The sequence below is a fragment of the Euprymna scolopes genome, chromosome 33 (genome assembly GCF_053919585.1).
Source record: "Euprymna scolopes isolate OS-2025 chromosome 33, ASM5391958v1, whole genome shotgun sequence".
NCBI classification, from domain to species: Eukaryota; Metazoa; Mollusca; class Cephalopoda; order Sepiida; family Sepiolidae; genus Euprymna; species Euprymna scolopes.
This window is the reverse complement of record NC_136514.1, coordinates 64,575,665-64,598,827: the sequence shown is the minus strand read 5'-3', so window position 1 is coordinate 64,598,827 and position 23,163 is coordinate 64,575,665. Positions and strand designations below refer to the sequence as shown.

General features: G+C 32.7%; 1 protein-coding gene across 2 annotated transcripts in view; it reads left to right on the top strand.

Annotated features, from left to right (window-relative positions):
* LOC145258274 (ribosome assembly protein METTL17, mitochondrial-like) overlaps nt 1-23,163 on the top strand; it is a 60,855-nt gene that overhangs the window by 22,058 nt on the left and 15,634 nt on the right. For both annotated transcript variants that reach the window (XM_080116271.1, XM_080116272.1), the window contains exons 4-8: nt 549-648; nt 3,870-3,951; nt 13,457-13,530; nt 16,525-16,619; nt 22,964-23,034. In XM_080116271.1, the coding sequence (XP_079972397.1) occupies nt 549-648; nt 3,870-3,951; nt 13,457-13,530; nt 16,525-16,619; nt 22,964-23,034 (422 nt within the window). The remainder of the gene's footprint in view (nt 1-548; nt 649-3,869; nt 3,952-13,456; nt 13,531-16,524; nt 16,620-22,963; nt 23,035-23,163) is intronic.

Here is a 23,163-nt window from a genome sequence, read left to right as displayed (position 1 = left end):
CAATGAAGTGTTTGGCCCAGAAACCACTACTGAATGCACAGTGCAATAGTGGCTCAAGAAATTTTGTAGTGGCGACAGGAGTCTATAAGATGATGAGCATAGTGGTTGTTGACAACGATTAATTAAGGGCCTTAGTTGAAGCCAATCCATGCACAACTGTTTGAGAACTTGCTTCTGAATTAGACATAACATACACAACAATTTCCAATTAATTGAGAGAAATTGGAAAGACAAAAAGATTTGATAAATGGGTCCCACATGAATTAACTGGCAACCAAAAGAAATACCGTTATGAAGTGCCATATTCCCTTCTTTTCTGCAACAAGAATGACTCGTTTCTCGACTGGGTTGTGACTTGCGATGAAAAGTGGGGTCTTTACAATAACCGTCAATGGTCAGCTCTTTCGATCTATAACAAATCTGAATTGTATTAACTTCAATAAATCACCTTTATAAAAATATATTTTTAATCATCAAATTTTTTCTTTTCGATCTGGTCCTCTGTTTGGAAATATTTCCTGATAAACCATATGATTTTGATGTTTCAGAATTTTCAAATAAACTTTCGGATGATGCACTTGAAAAAAAGATTCATCATAAAACTGTTCATCTTATGAAGAAAAAAACCTACAATTGGCAGCCAACAAAGTAGGTTATCATTTGGCCTTTTATTCCTTTTATTATTATGTCCGGAATTCCTCTCAAATCATAAAATAAAAATAACAAAAAATTTCTATGCTGTACATATGATGAAACAAATATATCATATTTCCAAAATCAGTAATCATGAAGTTGTTTTATTTTTATAAAGAAAATCATTTTCAAGTGATTAATGGGAATTTATAGGCATTACAACTAAATTCTCACAAGTTTGAATTATTGCTGAGTTACCTCTCTTTGTTTTTTAAAATTTCTTTTCAAAATGGCGGGCAAGACAGTCCTCGGTTATGCATAAAATTTGATTTTCCTATTTAAAAATAAAACTACTTGATCAATTTATATGATTTTTGACATATGATATTTTGATTTCATTATGGGTACATACATCATACAGATTTTTTTCTTGTTTGTTTTTTGTTTTTAATATAGGGAGAAATTCTGGACAAGAGCTGAAAAATTTTGTTTGATTTGTAATTTCTTCTTCTTCTTCTTCTTCTTCTTCTTCTTCTTCTTCTTCTTCTTCTTCTTCTTCTTCTTCTATTAAATGTACTTTGCCAAACTATTATTTACAACCTTTTTTCAATTCATTTCATCCTCATATTCGGTTTAATGTCTGTCTTAGCATGTGTGACAATCACCATACATTTTTCTACTTCACCTGAAAAGTGACCAAAGTCTTGATTTTAAACAAAACAAAAATTTAATTATTATAAGTAACAAGCAAAATGAAATAGATAAATTATTAAATGGAAAAAAAAATATTCAAGCTGAAGAAAGCAAAGTCATCTTTGTGTCTTAATGCTTCTGTGTAAACGACCAATCACTGAATACAGCTAGAACAGAGACTTGTCTTTTTATTTTTATGTCAATGGAACATTGAGATAACTCAGTTCATTTTAAGTGATGTTTTTACTCATTTCTCCTTTAGAATTAATACTTCCTCATGTAAGAATGGATTAAGAATTAAATTGTATTTCTTATGGCTTTTTGACCCTAAAATTACTGATTTCACTTGATAATGCGACACACTCGTTGGGAAGATTTGCCTTAAATCAAGAGTTAAAGACGCAAAATAGTATGATAAGAAAATAAAAAAAAAAACATGTTTGTTGCAAAAGAGTTTTTGTGACACCACCAAATTCTTACTTTTTAACAGAATAACTTCAAAATAAAGAATCTGAAAATTAAAATGAATGGATTTTTTTAAAAACTTTTAAATTTGAAAAAGAGACAGCTTTGTGTCTTGATAAATACATAAACAGTGAATGACTGCACATATTTAGAACAGAGACTCATCATTTTATTTATGAATATAAGTGCAGGTCTTTCCTCCTACAATATTGTGCTTAGCTGGTTTAAGCCATAAATACTAGCTGGTAGAGAGAGTGGAAGGCACGCATGACTCATGCTAGGATTTAAAACAAGTTAGAAAAAAATAACTAATAAAGAATGTTAGAAAGACTTATTGTTACTTTCAGAAAATGAGTAATATTTTTTCTCTTCAATTTTTTATAATTTGGTAAGGAACATGAAAAATGCTCTTGCTGTATGTAGAAAAAAATTATCTACGTAAGTTTATTTTTGTCTCGTGGATACATTAAGAAAGAAAATGGAAGAGAGTGTAGAATTAGCTAAAGTACCTCAACCCATTTTGCAACAACAATTGGAACAACAAAAACAATTCAAACAACAGGCAAAAGAAAATAAATCACTTTTGGAACATGTATTATCTAAGATCACAAAATCACCAGAAAGAAGATTCAAGTGTTACAAAAAGTTGCTTTTTAATTGTTGTTATGATTGTCTGACGAAATAAAAGTAAAAACAAAGTTGGAATCAAAGGTGAACATAGTTTTGTCTAAAAATGAAATAAACGGGAGTAAAAGAAGAAAATTTAAAACTAATTGGAAAGATTATAGAATTGTTACTTGATCGATTCAGGAAGTGATATATCGGTAATAAATGAACAAACTTGGAAAAAATAGGTTGTCCACGGTTAATGAAACCAAAAAAGATTGCCAGAGGAGCATTAGATATAAAAGTTCAAAGAAGAACTAAATTGTAACATTTCGTTCATGGGAAAACCTCATAGATTGAAAGTATATGTACTTTCTCATTCATAAAATCTTTTTGGGATAGACTGGATTGTACTGTTCAACTTACTGATGAATTCTTTTTGTAACAAAGTTAACATAATTGATAAAAATAAGATGAAGCAAATAAAAAAAATTTATTACATATTTGAAAAGTGAATTCCTTTGCATTTTTTTTTCAGAAGGACTCTGTGGACAAAAACAAAATTTAATTTTGAATTAAAAGAAAATGTTAAACTGATTTTTAAACCCAAAAGAAAAGTATCATTTTCGACACTAGACACAATAAATGAGGAATTAGAAAGCTTGGGAAAAAATGTCAATCAAAGGTGGACATAATCGTGTTTAAAAATGAAATGAAGCAGGGTAAAAAAAGAAAATATCTCCATATAAAAATAAATGGGCAGACTGTAAAAAATTGGCAGAATTTCAAAAGTCGATTACTCATATTGGGCATTGCCAACATAAAACCCCCCAAAAAATCAGAGTGGGTGCTGACTTTTCCATGGGGTTGAATGACTGTTTAAAAGATCATGCATATTCCCCTACCATTTCCAGAAGATATATCCACTAAATTAAACTGTGGTTGAGTGTTTCCAAAATTGAATTTGTTTGAAGCTAATCTTCAAGTTATAGTCAGTCCAGTATGTTTGAAGTATCTGACAATAAACACACATAAAGGAATTTTTAAACTTAATTGTCTTACTTTTGGATTGAAGATAGCTCCAAAATTATTTCATGGACACAGTGTTGGGGGGGTATAAAATATGCATTTTAGATGATATTTTGATTAAAAGCAAAAATGAAATCGGTTCTTATTTTTGCAACAGCCAAATAAATCTATCATACAACTACTACGTCTTTACCCATTCCTGCTTTAGAATTATAGAATTCTCAGGTGAGAATTGATAATTCTTATTGTTTTGTGACTCTAAGAAATTGTTTGCCAAGCCTAATCATATTTTTGGAGGAATTTTGTCAATAATATAAGATGATTTTTGATTGTCTTTCTCTTAAAGTTGGATTGCATGAAATACAGATTTATTTGATGCTTTTTCACATTTTTCATGTATAATTATTGTAACTGTTTTTATTATTTTTCTCTTTTTTATATAGTTATGATGCCTATAAAAGTTTTTTGTATATGGTTTCTAGAATGCCTGCTAATTATGCTGTCCTTATACAATGCCTATCAGAAGTGAGTATAATTATGTTTTATATTTTTTTTCATTACATTCGAAATATAATACAGTGCAAAGAAACAGTTACTCATGAAAACGAACCTCCTAAAGTAAAACCTTGAATAATTATCTAAACTCGAATGTAAATTAATATTAAGCCGACTTTACAAATTGATAATAGTTAATTATTGGATTTTAATTAATTATAAGGTTAAACTCTAATGATTCAAACTCGATAGATAACAACAAACTTCCACCCATTAATATGGGAGGGGAGATTATCATCAAGTGTCCTGAATTGTTAACTTAGCACCGGACTTACTACTTAGATACAAATAAGTCACTTGTACCCATTTCCCCCCCCCCTTTTTTTTTTTTTTTAATGGAGAGTAGATAATACAGTGGATGTGTTATCGGCAGCTCCAGTAACTCTCGCTTCTCCTATTTTGTCATTCAGTCCTCATTCAATGAGTGATTTTTCTGACAAAGGGTGAAGAAAAAGCTGCTTAAAGGTCGGTAGTACTTGGTGACCAGTAGTCTGAGATGTCGGAAAATTTTTCTGTCTCTGTCTGTCCTTGTGGCCATGTCACTAGTAAGGGTGCTGGAGGTAAACGTTTTGTCTTGGCTGACGTTATCCGCCTGATAGTCAGGGACCCGAACCTTGGATAACCACTAAGGAGGCTGTCCTATCAGCAGGCGCAAAGTACTGGGACTGCTGTATTGCCATTTGGTGAATGGATCTGGACCATGCAGTAGTCTCTGGTGGGGCCTCTCGATGCCATACTAGTGGGTAATTGTTACGGCTTTACCTTTTCGTGTGCTACGAAAAAAAAAAAAATTTCCTGTCTTTTTCTCTCTTACTTTCCCTCTCTGTACTGCTTTAACCAAGTATGCCGACCTATTCCACAAATCCCAAAACCTCAACATGAAATCTCTCCAGAATAAAAACTCGATTGAACCTAGAATCCCATCTTCCAACGTAGACCCCTACTATCAGGTCTCCTTCTCCAACATCAGGGGTCTACGTTCCAACCTTCCAGAGGTTGAAACCCAATTACAGGAGACGAAACCGGACATATTATTTCTAAGTGAAACTGGAATAGGGCCGACCACTTCCCTAGATGAGTTCATAATTAACGGATACTCTAATTTAACAGCTAAATCTGACCCCCAAGATCGCCATGGGCATGGAATATGTGCCTACATTAAGGATGGCTTCCCGTGTGGCAGGGATATCTCTAGAGAAGATCCTAATTTACCCTATATGTGCTTCAGGATTGCACTTGCTAACACCACTACATTTATATTTGCCCTTTATAGGCCCCACAACAGCGGAGTTACTATCTTTAAGAGCATATCTGAGAAAATAGACCACATACTGTCTTCACATCCCTCGGCTAACATCCACATCTGTGGTGACTTCAACGTCCATAACGTGGAATGGCTGACCCATTCAAATAAGACAGATGATGAGGGGAGGTTTTGTCATGATTTTGCCATTGCTTATGACCTCACTCAGATTGTTCGTGAACCCACCCGTGTGCCCGATACACCCGGTCAATATGCAAGCCTCCTAGACCTTTTTCTCTCAACTTCCCCTGAACTATGTTCATGTTCCGTTCATTCTCCTCTAAGATCCTCCGACCACTCCATCGTATCAGTTGATAAAAACGAAATGTAAGAAGCCCCCAGACGTACCCCTCCGCCGTACTGTATACCGATACTCTATGGCTGACTGGGATAGCTTCCATACATTCATATCTGATTTACCTCTGCACTCCATGTTTAAAAAGGAAGTGTCCTCTATAGTATCAGATCTGACCGAATGGTTAATTGTAGGCATAGACCAATTCATACCATCTAAAAAATTTCAACAAAAACCTAACAGCCAGCCATGGTTCTCCCCAGAATGTGCTGCTGCTATCGCGCACAGAAATCACTTTTTCCATAGCTACCAACGTAATAGATGCACTGAGACTAAAGCTGCTTTCAGGACTGCCAGCAACCACTGTAAAAGAGTAATAAAAAATGCAAGAGAGCTATATGCCCAGTCTGTTAAATCCAAGGTAGCTGATCAGCGGCTTGGTTCCCACCAGTTTTGGCAAATAACAAATAAAATCCTGAACAGAAGTGTGCGTTCTATCCCAACCATTATCAATGGACCAGAGGTCATCTCGTCAGCGTCAGATAAGGCCAAACTATTTGCAAAGAACTTTGCAGCTAATTCTACCCTATGCGACGAAGGCCATCAACTCCCCATATTTCCTCCTATAACACAGAACAAGCTAGGTAACATGCAAATATCCGTGCATGAGGTCGCCAAGCTAATCAAGAACCTAGATTCCAGTAAAGCAACTGGCCCTGACGGCATCCCAATTATAGTGTTAAAAAAGCTTCAACCAGTACTTGCTCCCATACTTACGAAACTGTTTAAGCGCTGCCTTAAGGAGAAGTGCTTTCCGACTCCCTGGAAGACCTCATCAGTTTGCCCTGTATTTAAGAATTCAGGTGATAAGTCATCTCCCTCTCAGTACAGACCAATAAGTTTCCTGTGTGTTATGAGTAAGTTGCTGGAATCCATATTAAATAGAGAAATAGTCAACCACCTCAGCAGGAATAACCTTCTTAGTGACACACAATATGGTTTCCGCTCTGCAAGATCTACCGCAGATGTGCTGACGGTTATATCCCACAGGATTAGTGAATCTCTTGAAAAAGGCTTCCTTTCTAGGGCAATTGCTCTTGACATATCAAAGGCCTTCGACAAGGTATGGCATAAGGGTCTACTTCACAAGATTTCCAGCTACGGTATAACTGGAAATGTTTTCTCAATCATTAAATCATTTCTCTCCGATAGGCTCATAAGAGTAGTGGTAGATGGACAAAAATCGGAGGCCTGCAATATAAATGCTGGAGTCCCTCAGGGGTCAATCCTAGGCCCAACTCTCTTCCTGATCTACATTAATGACCTCCCTAAACACATACTTAAATTATTCGTTGACATCTATGCTGATAACACGACCATCTACGGCAACACATCAAAGGCTGTAAATGACAAAGTTCTCTCTGATTCTCTCTCCTCTGATCTCGAGCGCGTGGTTCAGTGGGGGAAGATGTGGCTGGTTACCTTTAATGCATCCAAAACTAAACTCCTATCCTTACATCATCAACGCTCTGATCCCCATTTGGCATCAATTGTGATGGATGGCTCTCGTCTGGGTGAGGCCCCGTGTTTTGACAAGCTTCTGGGTTTGACCTTTACTCCTGATCTGAAATGGAACACGTACATCAAGTCTGTTGCCAAGGTCGCTGGAAAGATGGTGGGATCCTTCTACCGCTCCAGAAGATATCTCACTACTGATGCGATTCTCTATCTATATAAAAGCCAAGTACGTCCAAGGATGGAATACTGTTGCCATATCTGGGCAGGAGCTGCAAAAAACAGCCTATCCTGCCTTGACAGAGTACAAAATAGACTTTGTGGCTTAGTGGGGGATGCCCTTTTCTCTACCCTGCAACCTCTCTCCCACAGAAGAGACGTTGCAAGCCTATCCTTGTTTTATCGTTATTTCCATGGCAGGTGCTCGTCTGAGCTCCAATCTCTGGTCCCCCCTCGCCAATCTTTCACGAAAAACACCCGTCTAGCCGAATCCACTGTGAAAAATTTCCCCCACTCTTTATCTGTGCCTAAATCAAAACGTGGATTCCATGAACAAAGCTTCTTTCTTAGAACTGCACGCCTGTGGAACTCTGTTCCGTCTGCCTGCTTCCCACCGGACTACAACTTGGATGTCTTCAAGTCCAATGTTAACAAATTCCTAATGAACCGCCCCCTTAAGTAAACACTTCCATCAAATTTCCACACTAACGTAATGTACTTGCAATAACCCTTATCCCTGAGTGGCTTCCGGGCCTTGATAAGTGGTGATCACTGTAAAAAAAAAAAAAAAAAAAAAAAAAAGATTTATTGCAGACTATTATCCTCATCTTTATCACTTATTGTTTTCACGACGTTTCGGCTAACTATTCCTCTGGCCTTCGTCAGGTGGTAATCGCGGCGGATAGGAACCCCGAATCTCCTAACTGCCTTCCATAGTTGTTGTTGTCTCACCACCATTTGGTCAACGAATCTTCTGGCCGGCTTTGAGTAGGATTGAAACCGCTATCTTCAGACAATTCTCACCTGGATTCAACATCTCCATCCACTGCGCCACGGGCCCCGAAGGGCGATTAAGGTTGGATTTTTTGGTCTTATAAATCCACGTTTATTTATTATCTGATCTTCCATGGTCGGGTCCATACCGAATGGTGTATATATATATATATATATATATATATATATATATATATATATATATATATATATATATATATATATGAATTCAATAAAATATATATATATATATATATATATATATATGAATTCAATAAAATATATATATATATATATATATATATTTTTTTTTTATTGAATTCATTATTAAGATGAGTATTATTTATTAATTTATTTATTGCAGACTATTATCCTCATCTTTTTTAGTTGTTGTTTTCATGACTTTTTGGCAAACTATTCCTCTGGCCTTCGTCAGAGGTTTATAGATTCTCTCTATCTTTTGTCTCCTCTCTCTCTTGTCTATAAGCTTTCTTTTCTCTTTCCTCTTCCGCCCTTTATTCATAGGATCTCTCTCTCTTCTGTTCACAGGTCTTCTCCTTTTTTTCCTCCTGTTTTGTTTACACAATGGAACGGGCAGAGATAATCGGCTTTTTGAGCGCAAAAATAATAAAATACAAGATAGGGCAAATATATTTTCTCTCGGTTTGAAAATCAATAAAATAATTTATACATTTTTACAAATGTATATAAATATATATATATATATATGTATGTATGTAACTCTAACCACTGGACTAAGAATTGGTACTCGTAAATGATTCATCAAATGTCCATTAGATAAACATCTGCCCAATGCTTAACAGTGCTCTACTCTAGCTGATAATTTGCTTGTAAACAGACAGTGGGCTAATAAATATATATATATATATATATATATATATATATATATATATATATATATTAGCTTGATGAATCCCCTCCCTCCCCGCAACTAAACGTTTTTGTGTAGCTTACTTGACATAAGTATATTTTTATACTACTATATATATACATGGTAATTACATCTAGAAAGATATATTTTGTGATGTTTGTGTGTTTCTCCATAGAAAGAAAGGTTAGTGAATTTACATAAAATCTAAAAGTGTATTCTCATGTTAAATTTTTGGGGGAAGACAATGGAAGTTCCCAAATCTCTAAGTGCACCCCAAGGGAACTATATAGGTTTAAAATTTCAAGTACATCCTATTATGAAAATAATATCATATGTATGAAATTTTCTGGGGAAGACAATGGAAGTGGTTCAAAATCAGTACATTACCCACTATGTGTCCCCATGATGAAATTACGCTTTAAAATCTTCAAATATAATTATGAAATTTCAACTATATGTATCACACACTAATGGTGAGCATTTTTTTTTGTCATATTCACCCCAAGCAAGACATTTTGTCACATTCACCCCAAGCAAGACATTTTGTCATATTCACCCCAAGCAAGACTTTTTGTCATACTCACCCCAAGCAAGACATTTTGTCATACTCACCCCAAGCAAGACATTTTGTCACATTCACCCCAAGCAAGACTTTTTGTCATACTCACCCCAAGCAAGACATTTTGTCATACTCACCCCAAGCAAGACATTTTGTCATATTCACCCCAAGCAAGACTTTTTGTCATACTCACCCCAAGCAAGACATTTTGTCATATTCATCCCAAGCAAGACTTTTTGTCATATTCACCCCAAGCAAGACTTTTTGTCATACTCACCCCAAGCAAGACATTTTGTCATACTCACCCCAAGCAAGACATTTTGTCATATTCACCCCAAGCAAGACTTTTTGTCATACTCACCCCAAGCAAGACATTTTGTCATACTCACCCCAAGCAAGACATTTTGTCATACTCACCCCAAGCAAGACATTTTGTCATATTCACCCCAAGCAAGACTTTTTGTCATACTCACCCCAAGCAAGACATTTTGTCATATTCATCCCAAGCAAGACATTTTGTCATATTCACCCCAAGCAAGACTTTTTGTCATACTCACCCCAAGCAAGACATTTTGTCATACTCACCCCAAGCAAGACATTTTGTCATATTCACCCCAAGCAAGACTTTTTGTCATACTCACCCCAAGCAAGACATTTTGTCATACTCACCCCAAGCAAGACTTTTTGTCATACTCACCCCAAGCAAGACATTTTCACTTGGATCTAAGAATCTACTATTTGGAACCATGTTTAGAGGAGATGTCACTACAGTTAGGGAAGCAGGTAACTGGAAGGGGGTTCCAAGGTTTAGCAGTCCAAGGGAAGAAGCTATTAGAGTAGAAGGCTTTCCAGCATCTTAGGGCTTCTATAGTGAAGGGGTGAGATTTTATTGCTAAACAGCACATTCCATTAAAATACTTGTAAAACAGACACAACATTGCAGTGATTTTTTTGGACTCTGTCTAAGAGGGAGAGATTAATGGTAGATGCATCAGCCCAATGATTTTTTTGTGTATGTGAGCCTTAAGTGAGGAGGCGAATTGGTTTTGTTTATGTGGTTATCTGGTTATCATGATTTTTGTTTGGGATGTTATCTAATTTCAGGTTGGGTTAGAGTGTTAGGCAAGGTAGGTCAGGTTTGATGACAAATATGCATACACAAGTAGACTATTAGTCAAATCTTGTCTGGATAGTTGTGGTCTCAAAAAAGTCTACTGGAGATAACTGCAGGGTCTCTTTCCATGCACACCATGACACTGCAACTATCCTTATATTATACAGCTGATGATATATATATTATATAACTGATGATATTATATATATTATACAACTGATGATATTATATATATAATATATATTATATATATCATACAACTGATGATATTATATATATTATACAACTGATGATATTATATATATTATACAACTGATGATGTTATATACAGGGTGTTCCAAAAGCCTTGGGCACATTAAACAGATATGAGGACTTGAAATGTGCCCAAGAGTTTTGGAACACCCTGTATATTATATATATTATATATATTATACAACTGATGATATTATATATATTATATATATTATACAACTGATGATGTTATATATATATTATATATATTATACAACTGATGATATTATATATATTATATATATATTATGATCTTTATATTATATATATTATATATATTATGATCCTTATATTATATATATTATGATCCTTATATTATATATATTAACCAGCTGATGATGTTATATATATTATGATCCTTATATTATATATATTATACAATTGATGATGGAGCAGTCTCTCTAAGCACTAAGAACGAGTTTAGGCTCCTGTACTGTCAGTCAGAAACAGCAGCCAGACAAACTGTCAAACCTGTACTCTCAACCTCTCAGACAAGAGCAGCCCAGACTAGTCAAGCAAACTTTATTGGGATACAAGCATGCCCAATTTGCTCATTTTGTGAGAGAGAAAGAAATTGGGAATGGGGATATAACGTTTATTATCCTAGTCAGGAAACAAGGCCAAGCACAAGGTGTCTCTGCTGAGTCCTGGATATTGTACTTTCGCACATGGCTAATAGACAAAGAAGGAGTGTGAAAACTGGACAATAGGCAGTGTCTAACCACTCCTTAAGCAATTTAGGTTTGCAAACTGAAGAATTCGTTCATCACCAGCTTCCTAGAAGGTTGTCAACAGTGATGTCAGTAGCACGTTTTATGATTTTATATCAGTTTTCCATCTCCAAGATGGATGACCTGACAAAATCTATGGGTCTATCACAGAGAGATAATTATGCGTTTGGATTCTAGACCAGATATTTCTGCATCACAGTATCTTACTTCACTAAAGTTTTGCTCTCTTGTAAATAAATTAGCAGAAAAATGAAGATAGATTCCCCTCTTACAATAGGTAGAAATAAAGCATGGGGAGAAAAACAGTCTGCTTTTAGTAATTTTTTAAAATAAATGAATAAAAATGAATAAAATATGGTTGAAAATACCTGAATAATATAAAAAAATACAAAGCAAAAAGCACAAAAAAAAGTAAGATAAGATTTACAAATATCCGTCTCATGCAAAGCAGATAAAATGTCCAAATGTCTTAGAATCATTCAATACTTTAGCTTCTTCAAACCATATTACGGAACAAAATGGGGCGAGTAAAACAAAGTAAAATGATGCTATGAACATAATGTAAGAGTTCATAGTAGTGATCCTTCTTTAATCCTGAGCAATGTCGGGTGTTATCTCTTTTAGGTTCAATAAAAAAAAAAAATCAGATATAACCAGTTCTATTATTGTTAAAATGAATAAGGAAACAAAATTCACCAAAAATTTCTCAAGAAATAAAACAATTCTTTTTAAAACAGTTCTTGATTCTTCACAATTCTCATATTCTTATTATAAATAATCATGCAATTCATAAGAATATAATAAATGTGATAATATAAATAATAATTTTGAGGCTCATTTAGAAAAATAAGGAAATAATTTTCCAAATTTAACAAAAATTTTAAGAATTTAAATTTTGAAAAAACCTTGTTTGGTAGCCATTAGACATAGTGAGGGTCTCAAGGGTGAATTTAAGATTTCAATTTTGATCCTGGAATTCAATCTCAACTCCTTGTTGGATTTAGAGGTTGACTCTTGATCATAGCATTTTGATCGCCATTTCAAACTTGGCAGGAGAGGATATTTGTTTTATTAGTTTGAATTAATTTAGGGCAAAAATTTTTGTCCTCATAATCGTCAAATAAATTCCACATATTAAATAAAAATTTTATTATTAAATGTGACAGGAAATATCTCCCTTAAAATTTTTATTTTTATTTTGGGTCCACTAACTTGTCACACTTTTTTTTAATAAGTTACCAATCGAGGATGGGGAGAGAGGTAGAGAAGCTTTTTGTTTACTTTTTGATTCCATTTTTTGGTTCTTATCCACCATACTCAAATTCACCATATATTAAAAAACAAAAAATAAAGAAAATTTGTGTGAGGAATGTATCTGTTACAAAACAAAAATATTATATTCTAAAAATCATGTAAATTGATCAAGTAGTTTTACTTTTTAAATAAGAAAATCAAATTTAATGAGCAACCAAAATTGGCAGAATTGTAGAAAAACAATCTAAACCAAGGGAGGTAACTTAATAATTCAAACTTGCGAGATTTATTTTTATGCCTACAAATTCCCATTATTCGCTTCAAAATGATTTTCTTTATAAAAATAAAACTACTAGATAAATTTATGTGATTTTTGGAATATGATATTTTCATTTTGTCACGGGTAAGTACACCATACAGATTTTTGTTTATTTTTGTTTTTTAATACAGACAATTCTGTACAAGAACCCACTTTTTGTGTAAACATGATTTATTTTTTGTTGATTTATTTTTCAATTTTGTTTGCAGATTGTCAGACGAGATCCAAATTTTAAGCCAAGAAATGTCTTTGATTTTGGTTCTGGTACTGGGTCTTCCATTTGGTTTGTATATTTTTATATCAATAAATAGAAAGAATTTGATTATTTTAATTTTACTAAATAAATATGAACTAATAAAAAGCATTTTGTATGACAGTGAGAGATGGGCCTCAAATGCTTCTGTTTGCACTAACTCCAGCATAATAACCGTATCATGATTAAATGGATATGTGGTGGGAAAGAAGTTTGATTCCTTACGCACTTGGCATCTCAGATGGTTTGTTCCATAGTGTGCCACTTCCTGCATCAATTCAATAACCTTTTGCAGTTCATATCAAAATCAGACCAACAGAACCTACTTTTGAGCTTTGTTCTCCATCAATCTCAGGTATGCTTCTGTGCAGTTCTAGGAAACCCACCTTCCCAGGGTTTCTTTGCCCTTTGAGAAATGGTTAGTTTATTGCTAATCACCTGAAGCACCCCTACTGGGAAATGTGAATGGGACTTCCCAGGCAATTTTTGTTCATCCAGAGTGCTCTTACTTGAGGGCATTGGATTTTCAAGTCACAACTTTATTGATCTTGTATCTAATCTTTCCGTGAGAGAGAGATCAATAAAAACTCAATAACACATGAATACTCCAGGCACAAGTCTGCGTGAAAAACCTGACTTAAGAGTGCATGAGGTGACTTGACTGCTAGCAACATGGCTGGTATCAACCCTATGGATTAGGCCATATGGAGAGCAAGTGTAAGAAATTACCATGTGTTGCCCACTTCAAAGTCCAGGACACTTGCAGTACATCAAATACGAAAACCAGATGATGGCAAACAAATAATAAACGTCATTTTTTTAATATAATTTTCATTGCTGAACAGTCGTTTTTATTAATCAAATGTTTACGACATTTACAATAAATATTCATTATAAATGATAAAAAATAGGACGACATTAAAAGTAAGGCATAACTAATTTATAAAAATCGAAATTAAGGCAAAAATAATGCAATATGTACTTTTCCTGCATCTTTTTAAATTTTAACATGTATAAAATCCCTTTTTGAACAGTGTTGATAAAATATGTTCAAATAAAATAGACAGTCTAAGTTTTATATATTATTTTTTATATTAGAATTCTTTCAGATGAGTAATTTGTATATTTATTTGTGAACTGTTATTGTTGTTTCACCATGTTTCAGTCAAAGTTGGTTGAAATGTGGCAAAACAACAACAACAACTATGAAGATGAGAATAAGAGTCTGCAAATAAGTAAATATACAGCACTTTGAGTACATTTATTGAACATTTATTGAACAAAATGATGTTAATCTCAAACTACACTTATTATCTTAAGCCTTATGAATTTTACAAGGGTATATATATACAGCCTTGTATATCAAGATCTATTTAATTTCTAAGGGTAAATACAGCCTGATCTATTATATCAAGTCCAGTGGAATTTTCGAAAGGTACTTACAACTTTGTTTATCATCTGGAGCCGTATACAATTTCCAAAGATATCGCCTATGATCTGAAGCCATATGCAATTTCTAAAGGTGCAAACAGTTTTTTTTAAATCTTTTTCATTTCAAACAAGGCATATTGTTACTTGGATTTCAGCAGGATCATGATAATAGGAGACTGTGGGGAGTTGAGCAGTGAGATGTCTGTTCATATTACATTTAAGCATCTGCAATTAGTAGAGTCAGGGAAGCAGGAAACAGAGAGGAAATTCCAAAGTTTAGCACTCCGAGAGAAGAAACTATTATAGAAGGCTGGCAAGAGTGAAGAGGTGGGATTTTGCTGCTTGTCAGGTTAGTCACTAGGATGGATGTTGATGAGGGCACAAGTGCTATGAGTTTATCAGAGCACATTCCATTAAAGAACAAAGTGCTTTCAATAACTTTCCAAACTTTTTGTATGGATACTTTTGGTGATAGTACACATATGAAACTCTAGTGCCTTTCTAAGTAATCTTTTCCGGCTGCAATACATATGTTGTACCATTCCAACAACTTCTGGAAGGCACCATCATGGAAGTCCTCTTGTGTGAGCATGTCAATGCCCCTCATCACAGCCTCTTTCGTCTCATCAATTGTCTCATAGCAACAGCCTGTAAGTTTTTCTTTGAGCTTAGGGAATAACCAAAAGTCACAGGGAGCAAGGTCTGGACTATAGGGAGGCTGAGAAACTGTCTTGCTGTCCATCTTGATCTAATATTTGTGACAAGGATGGAGTTGTGGATTGGTGCACCCGTGGCAACAAACCATGTGCAAATCTTCTGCATCTTCAGTTTCTCACGAATAATTGTGTGTACAATTCACACACTGACATTAATCTGTGCACTTATTGTATCTGTAGACACACGACAATCCTTATCCATGAAATTCTTTATTTGGCCAATCACTCGTGTTCTGACTTCCTTACTCTTCCCACACTTCTTATCATCCCTAACAGACTCCCTGCCTTCCTTGAATATCTTATGCTACTCAAAAACTGATGCTCGATAATGCCAGATTGTTAAAAAGCAGTTTGAAGCATTTTTCCAAATTAAAAACAAAATTTTATTGCATATCCTTCTTCTAAAGTGTCTTCACATCCAGATTGCATTTTTAAAATTCACCAGTTGTAACAACCAGGCTTTAGTAAGATGTATTCCAATTCTTGCTGTAGCTATTCATTTGAATTCATTTTAATCATAAAAATTAGTCAGTCATCTCATAAGATGTATAGCAATAACATACTAAATTTTCAGGAGTCTATGACAATTTTAAATGCCTGTACAAAAAAAGCCTGGAAACTTATTTAAGGCACCTTGTATTTGTAAAAACAAGCACAGGCATGCAATATCGCAGTGATGGAATAGAGGTTGGATCTTAGCCAATAATGTGGAACCTGTTAGATTTGAGACTCTTTTTTTTGGATCCTGCCTAAGAGTGAGAGACAAGTGGTAGATGCACGAGCGATACTCAAATTGCATGCGCTTATTGTTTATCATCTCATACTTACCAACATTGATGATTAATCAATTTAAAAATTTGTTGCATTCAACTTTTAGGGCTTGTAATAAAATCTGGATGACAGCCGTGTTTGAATATTTTAGTTGCGATATTTCTGCTGACATGAACACTATCAATCGTCTCTTACTTCAAGGTAAGTAAAAAAATCCTTTCTCACATCTCCAGAGGAAGTTTTGAAACATCTTTAAAATCTAATTTTATGAATATGTAGTACAAAGTTAAAATAACTAATATACATACACATCCGATTGCTCCGTGTGATTTACAATCGCAACATTGAATTTGCACTACTCATTCGACATGTGTAGTGTTCGGTATGTGTAGTGTTTGCAATAAGTTATACATAAAGCCAAAACAACCTATAATAGTGCCATGAAACTTGGCAATACCAAAAACTCTTGTTTCATGTGTACTTGATTTTAATCATAAATTTAAGTTTTCTGTCACAATAATAAAATATGCACATGCAACATTCACCACAAACGTTTCATTGAATCAGCACTCTGAAAATGACATCAAATGAATTCACTCTTGCCAAGAACACAATATCAGAACATTATATCTTTATCGAGCTCAACTACATTCTCATCTAGCCATGACCTAAATATACCTTATATTGAACAAATACTCCAACAGCTGATTTCTTATCAACTATAATTAATAAGACAAAACTCCCTTCCATTCTATAAGTCTCCTATCCCCACTCCACCATTTCAGCCTGTATATCTATCTTTTACTCTAGTACATACAACACTCTACTACGGCATGTCTACTTTGTGCATATCTCCTTCTACTGCCCCGCTAATTCATCTCATTTTACTTATATATATATGTGTGTGTGTGTGTGTATGAGAAGGATGTTGTAGTTTGCTTGAAGCATTGTGCATAGTGTGAAAAGAGTTGTTTGAAGGCTATAACAATAATGATAAAATTGAAGAATTTCAATAATTTTCAAGTATAAAATATTTATTTAACAATATAATGTGTCACACCAAGATGGCAGTGTGGTACAAAGTTCCCTAATTTTCAAGGTTTTATAGACGGGAAGAAGAAGAAAATCACTTTGTAGCAGCTTTTATTTTTAACCAGAAACTGAGAATAGATATCAGTTATACAATCCGACAGGTTTGCATGCTTGTCAAATTAATTTCCATTGTATAAGTTTGGATTAATGTTACGTATTATTAAAAATTATTGTAACATTTTTCATTGCTAATTATTGTTACGTGTTTCACTTATAATCATTCAATTAAAGGTGTTTAATCTCTTAACGTGTGTTTGCATAATGTTTTCATTCCATTTTGTTTAATAAAAGGATCTAAGGGCGATAACTCAGTTAAGTAGAGTTTGGTAGTGTTCTATATGTCTTTTTTAATTTTATTCTCATATAAATTTCTTATTAATTTATTTATATATACTATTACTTATTTGTTTGCTAAGGACATAATAATAATTAATTATATCATGTGTTCATAGTTATCTCTATTTATATTATGTTATTACAATCTTATGTTGAATGGTCTTAATATTGCATGTTAGTATTCTATACAATTGTTAAATGTAATTTTTTGTGTCCGCTAATATTTCAGCATTCGTGCACATTAAATATTAGTAGTGTATGATAAATATTATTTGCTATTATAAGTAGTAAACGCATGTTAAAAGTATTGTTAGTGTTTACATGATTATATAAGGAAGCTGCAATTTAGCTCCACTCTGTTGTTTTGCGGTTGAATTTCTTTATTAGCAGTGATTCTTTAATTGTCAGATTACCTTGGTCTCTTTCTGTGGCTAGTATTTTTATTTGCATATCTTAGTTGGGGTTGTGTTTGTTAGATATGTGTTTATGGAATGAAGACACCTTGGTTGTAGTGTGTTCTTTTATTCATAACTGTGCTACTGATGTAGAACTCATTACATATCGCATATTGTATTTGATATACCGAATATGTATGATTACATCAGCGTGTGCTGTTGATGAAGCAATTTTGTAGAGTGCAGGGGTCATTATTGGTTGATTTTCATATTCTGGATAAGTGCTATCTCAGTGTTAGTCTGGAGTGTGTGAGTTGGATATCTAATTTTTCTCTGCAGAGGTAAAGGAAGTGAAAAAGAAAAGCATTTTGTCGCTGCCGTTCAAATTAAGCTTAGTCATTGCAAGGCATATGATGACTTTGCAAAAATGTCAACAAATAAACTGACTCTTCCTCATAAAAAACGGCCCAGTTGACGGTCAAAGAATTAATGTTTTTGGCCAATTTTTGGATATTTATCATCCAAGAAACTGAGCTTTCAAACGATACCAATTTTGTCAGTGTTCGTCGTATGTGTCGAAAGTTTTTGGCAGACATACAAACATATACACACACACATTTTCCCTTTTATATAATAGACTAGCGGGGGTACCTGATGTTGCCTGGATGAAGAGATCTGGTGTAATAAGGATATTGAGCAACCCCAGAAAAAAAAAATTTAGACACAGTAGGCAGCCCGGGTGGAGAAAGGTGTGAAAGAAAAACAAAACAAAAAAGAACACTGAAATGTAATCAGCAAGAAAAAGAAGTCTGTGAAAGCCAGTTTAAGCAAACTTGAAAATAATTCAGTTTTTCTTTAAAAGGAAAAAAATCACGTAAAAAATGTCTCGAAATAAAATGTTATGGCAAATAAAAAGCCTTTAACTTTGTTTTAATGTCAAAACTTTGAAACAAAAACCTTAAAACTTTGTTTGAATGTCAAAACTTTAAAACAAAAACCTTTTTTAAAAAAATAAATAGATCACCGTTACGTGAGCTCAAACGTCAAAATTGAAGCTTACGACTCAACCTTGTTACCCACTGCTCCATGACGCTATCAGCGAAATGTCATTTTTTTTCTTTTTAATTTAAACCATGTGTACTTGTTGAAGTCGTTTAAAAAAGAACAAATCTTTCTGACTCTCCCTTGTTATAAACGTCTATTTCTATACAAAGTAATTGCTCATTTTTTTAATTCTCACATATTATTCAGATAGAACCAGTCTTGACCTGCTCCGATGCGACTGAGAAAAGTTTTGGGGAGAAATACAAACATACACAGACACACATTTTGCTTTAGATAGATAGATAGATAATTCAAGTTAAATTATAATATTCAAATGAACAATTAGCTTATATGTCTATTAGTTATCATTCCGTAATTATAATTCATCTACTCTAATTTATTGAATTCAAATATATCCCAATTTTTATTATTTTTAATTGTATTCTAATATATTAAAATTAGATCACATACTTAATTTATTTTAAATTTTATTCATAAATTCTAAAGTAATAATAAAATTATTTGATATCCTTTAAGCTATTCTTTTGTATAAATATTATTTAACTATGATTATTATCAGCAAATATTTTACTTCAATCTATCATATATTCATTAATTAATTTATATATTTTGTTAAATTTTTTATTTTTTATTTATTTTTAATAATTTTATTTTGATTTATATTCATTAATAAAAATTTTTATTTTATTTTAATTTAAACAATTATATATTTATAACATTATCAGCTTAATATTTAATTTAATTTATTTATCTTATATATTATTTATCTACTATTTATTTTTATTTATTTTATTTTTAATTGTTTGAAAGTTCTTTACCGTAATTGTTATATTTTAATATTCTTCAATCAAGTATGAATAATCATTTTCAAAACTAGTTAAATTGTTTATTACAATTATTTATTTAACTTGAATGAATCCTTATTCCACTTGTATTTGTGTTGAAAAGTACACAAATCATATAATAATATATTATTCTAATTAATTAAATGAGTATATAAAATAATATTTAATGATTTAAAATTTTGCTTTTATTAATTTAGGATTGGTAATGTTATTATAACATAATATTTTATCTTCTCTTTGAAGAAAATGTTATTTTTTATTTTATATTATTTTTTAAAATTTTAATATAAACTGATATTTAACACGTTTAAATGTTGCAATTAGACTAACAGTTAACAATATTTCAAGTTCCACACCCTCAATTCTGTATGTTAATTTGATAGTTTAATATATTTTAACTTATGATTACAACATAAAATTATTAATGTTTAATTAATGTAAAAAGAAAAATTCAATCCATAGATATATAATGATATATGATTATAACTCATGTTTTTATATCAATTTTTCTATTATCACGTTTGGTTTATTTATTTGGGTCAAAGCACTAATCATATAATATTTTCTCATTTCACCTAATTAAATGAGTATTAAATTCAACACTCGGGAATTTAATTCTACTTTTACTTTATTGTATTTTGATGATTAAAATTGTTATTGTATTATGATGATTAAAACTGATATTCTTGCACTTTATTTACTTTTTATTGATAATTAAAAAATATTTTATTTGCAACTAATATTTAACATGTTCAAATATTGCAATTAGGTTCATTGTTTAGAATATTTAAAGTTCCATGATTTCTATTCCATATGCTAATTCAATATTTTAATTTATTATTTACATATAATTATAAAATACAATTATTAGCTCTTAGTTGTCGGTTTTAAATTATGTAAAATATATCATCCTATTTTCTTTTCTAATCTATTCTAAATATATATTATAATGTGTTAATATTGGTTATCATTATATTATTACATTTGGTTTATTTATTTTGTTTATTGTGATTTACGATTTTCAGTTTATTTTACCTTATTTGCTAATTTTATATCTTATTTAATATATTTATCCCTATAAAAAATGTTTAATTTTCCATGCTTTGATAGTTTAATTTATTTTAACCTAATCAGATTTTGATCGAGACAAGATATACTTAGATTTATGTAAACAGTTTTGAATCACTTCCTGTCGTTTGTTAAGAAGGCTTTCTTTAGATATTATTATATGATACAATTCTAGATTGCAAAGGTTGCATTAGCCAGACTTATTTGGAGAGTATTTACTAGCACTTTTGTTAAAAATAGACTTTTGTGTCCTTCTATTTATTATTTGTTTATTTACTTTTCTTATTTTACTAATCGTTTACTTTTACTTTTGTTTCTTGTTAATTTTACGTTTACTTTTAAGTTTACTTTTACGGGTAATTTTAAGAGTCTGTGTTCTTTCATATATGGATGTGTATGTGTATTCTCTTGCATATGTTACGTGCAGTTCACTGTTATATGTGTTTGTGTGTGTGTGTGTTCTATCCTTACACAGTTCTTTTGCCTTGGAAGGTCTCGAGACATGCATGTGCAAACAACATCATGTGTACATACCTGCTTGCCTTGGCCAGCGGATAATATCTTCTTGGGCTCTGGTTTGCCATCTCATTGAGAAGTGGTCACTGCAGACAGATGCATTGATAACAACAAGATGGATGTGAAGCTTCAATCTTTTTATTTCAAGGCAAGCCTATCATCTTGAACCCTGGTTGTCGGGAGACCCGAGATTTCCCATCTGCAGTCTCTGCTGCACAAAACCAACTCTCCCCCATGTGGTCGTCAACCGGAAGCCTACGACCACAATTCCCGTGTCGCCCATAATTTCCGGTGCATTCTCTCTAGGTTGATACCTGTCAAACCTAACCTTTTGTGACCCTGCCAACTCGCTGATGGGAAATGAAAATATGATTACATAACTTTCTATTTCTAAAACTACCTATATAGCAATTAAGCTGGGATTCCCAATACTACACTTCCTCGTATTGACCATTTCAATTTGTATTCAATTTTAACCTCCTATATATATATAATTCTTACTATGATTATTTTTAATACTTACAGACACAAGTATTTCATTCCTTCAAGAATCATCAGTGCTGGGAGTCATGATTACTACCGGTTGGGAGATTTAAACCTGGCCACAAAGCGATATCTGACTTCATTAGCAAGAAACAAACCGCTCGGCCAATGTGAACTGTGGCGAGAATATAGTTTAAATTAAAGTGTAAATGTCAATCAAGAAGGTTGAGAGTGATGAAGTGATTTTAACACCATGATCTGCACACGTGGGCAAAAATTAGTCACTTAAGACCAATTTTTTTCATTTCAATATAAGATGCTCAACAATAAGAACCCAGTTCATAAAGGGGCACACACACACACACACACATAAAATCCAGAGAATCTTGCTTAATTGGTGTCTAATGAATATGAATAAAATTTAATGCAAATTTGAAAGGTTTTGCTCATATTATGTTCCCTAAAATACTTGAAAATTAAAGAAACTGAAATATTCAATGGCTGTTGCTAAAATTTCTCAAAAATCAAAGATATCTGAATTTCCATAAAAGGCTCCAACTCGTTTGCATAAAATTAAATTAAACTAAATATATACCACATTTGGACCCTTACAAAATTCCAAAATTCTTAATAATCAGTTAATTTGTTAAGGAATGAATTCTATACATAGAAATATATATACACGTAAGTTTATATAGCTAGTGGGATGATATTTTATGGAATTTAAAATTCTTTTGTTTTTCAGATGGTGAGGAACAAAAAGAAATGTCAATTCGTGGTGTTTATTTGCGACAATTCATGCCTGCACAAAACACAGTAAGAAAGTTTTTAATGTTAAATACACTGCTTTTCTGGAAATATGTTTGCAGAGATTATTTAATTTGATACGCAGGGCTTGACCCCAGTTGATGTGTTGATGAAGTCTAGTGAATCGACAGATATTAG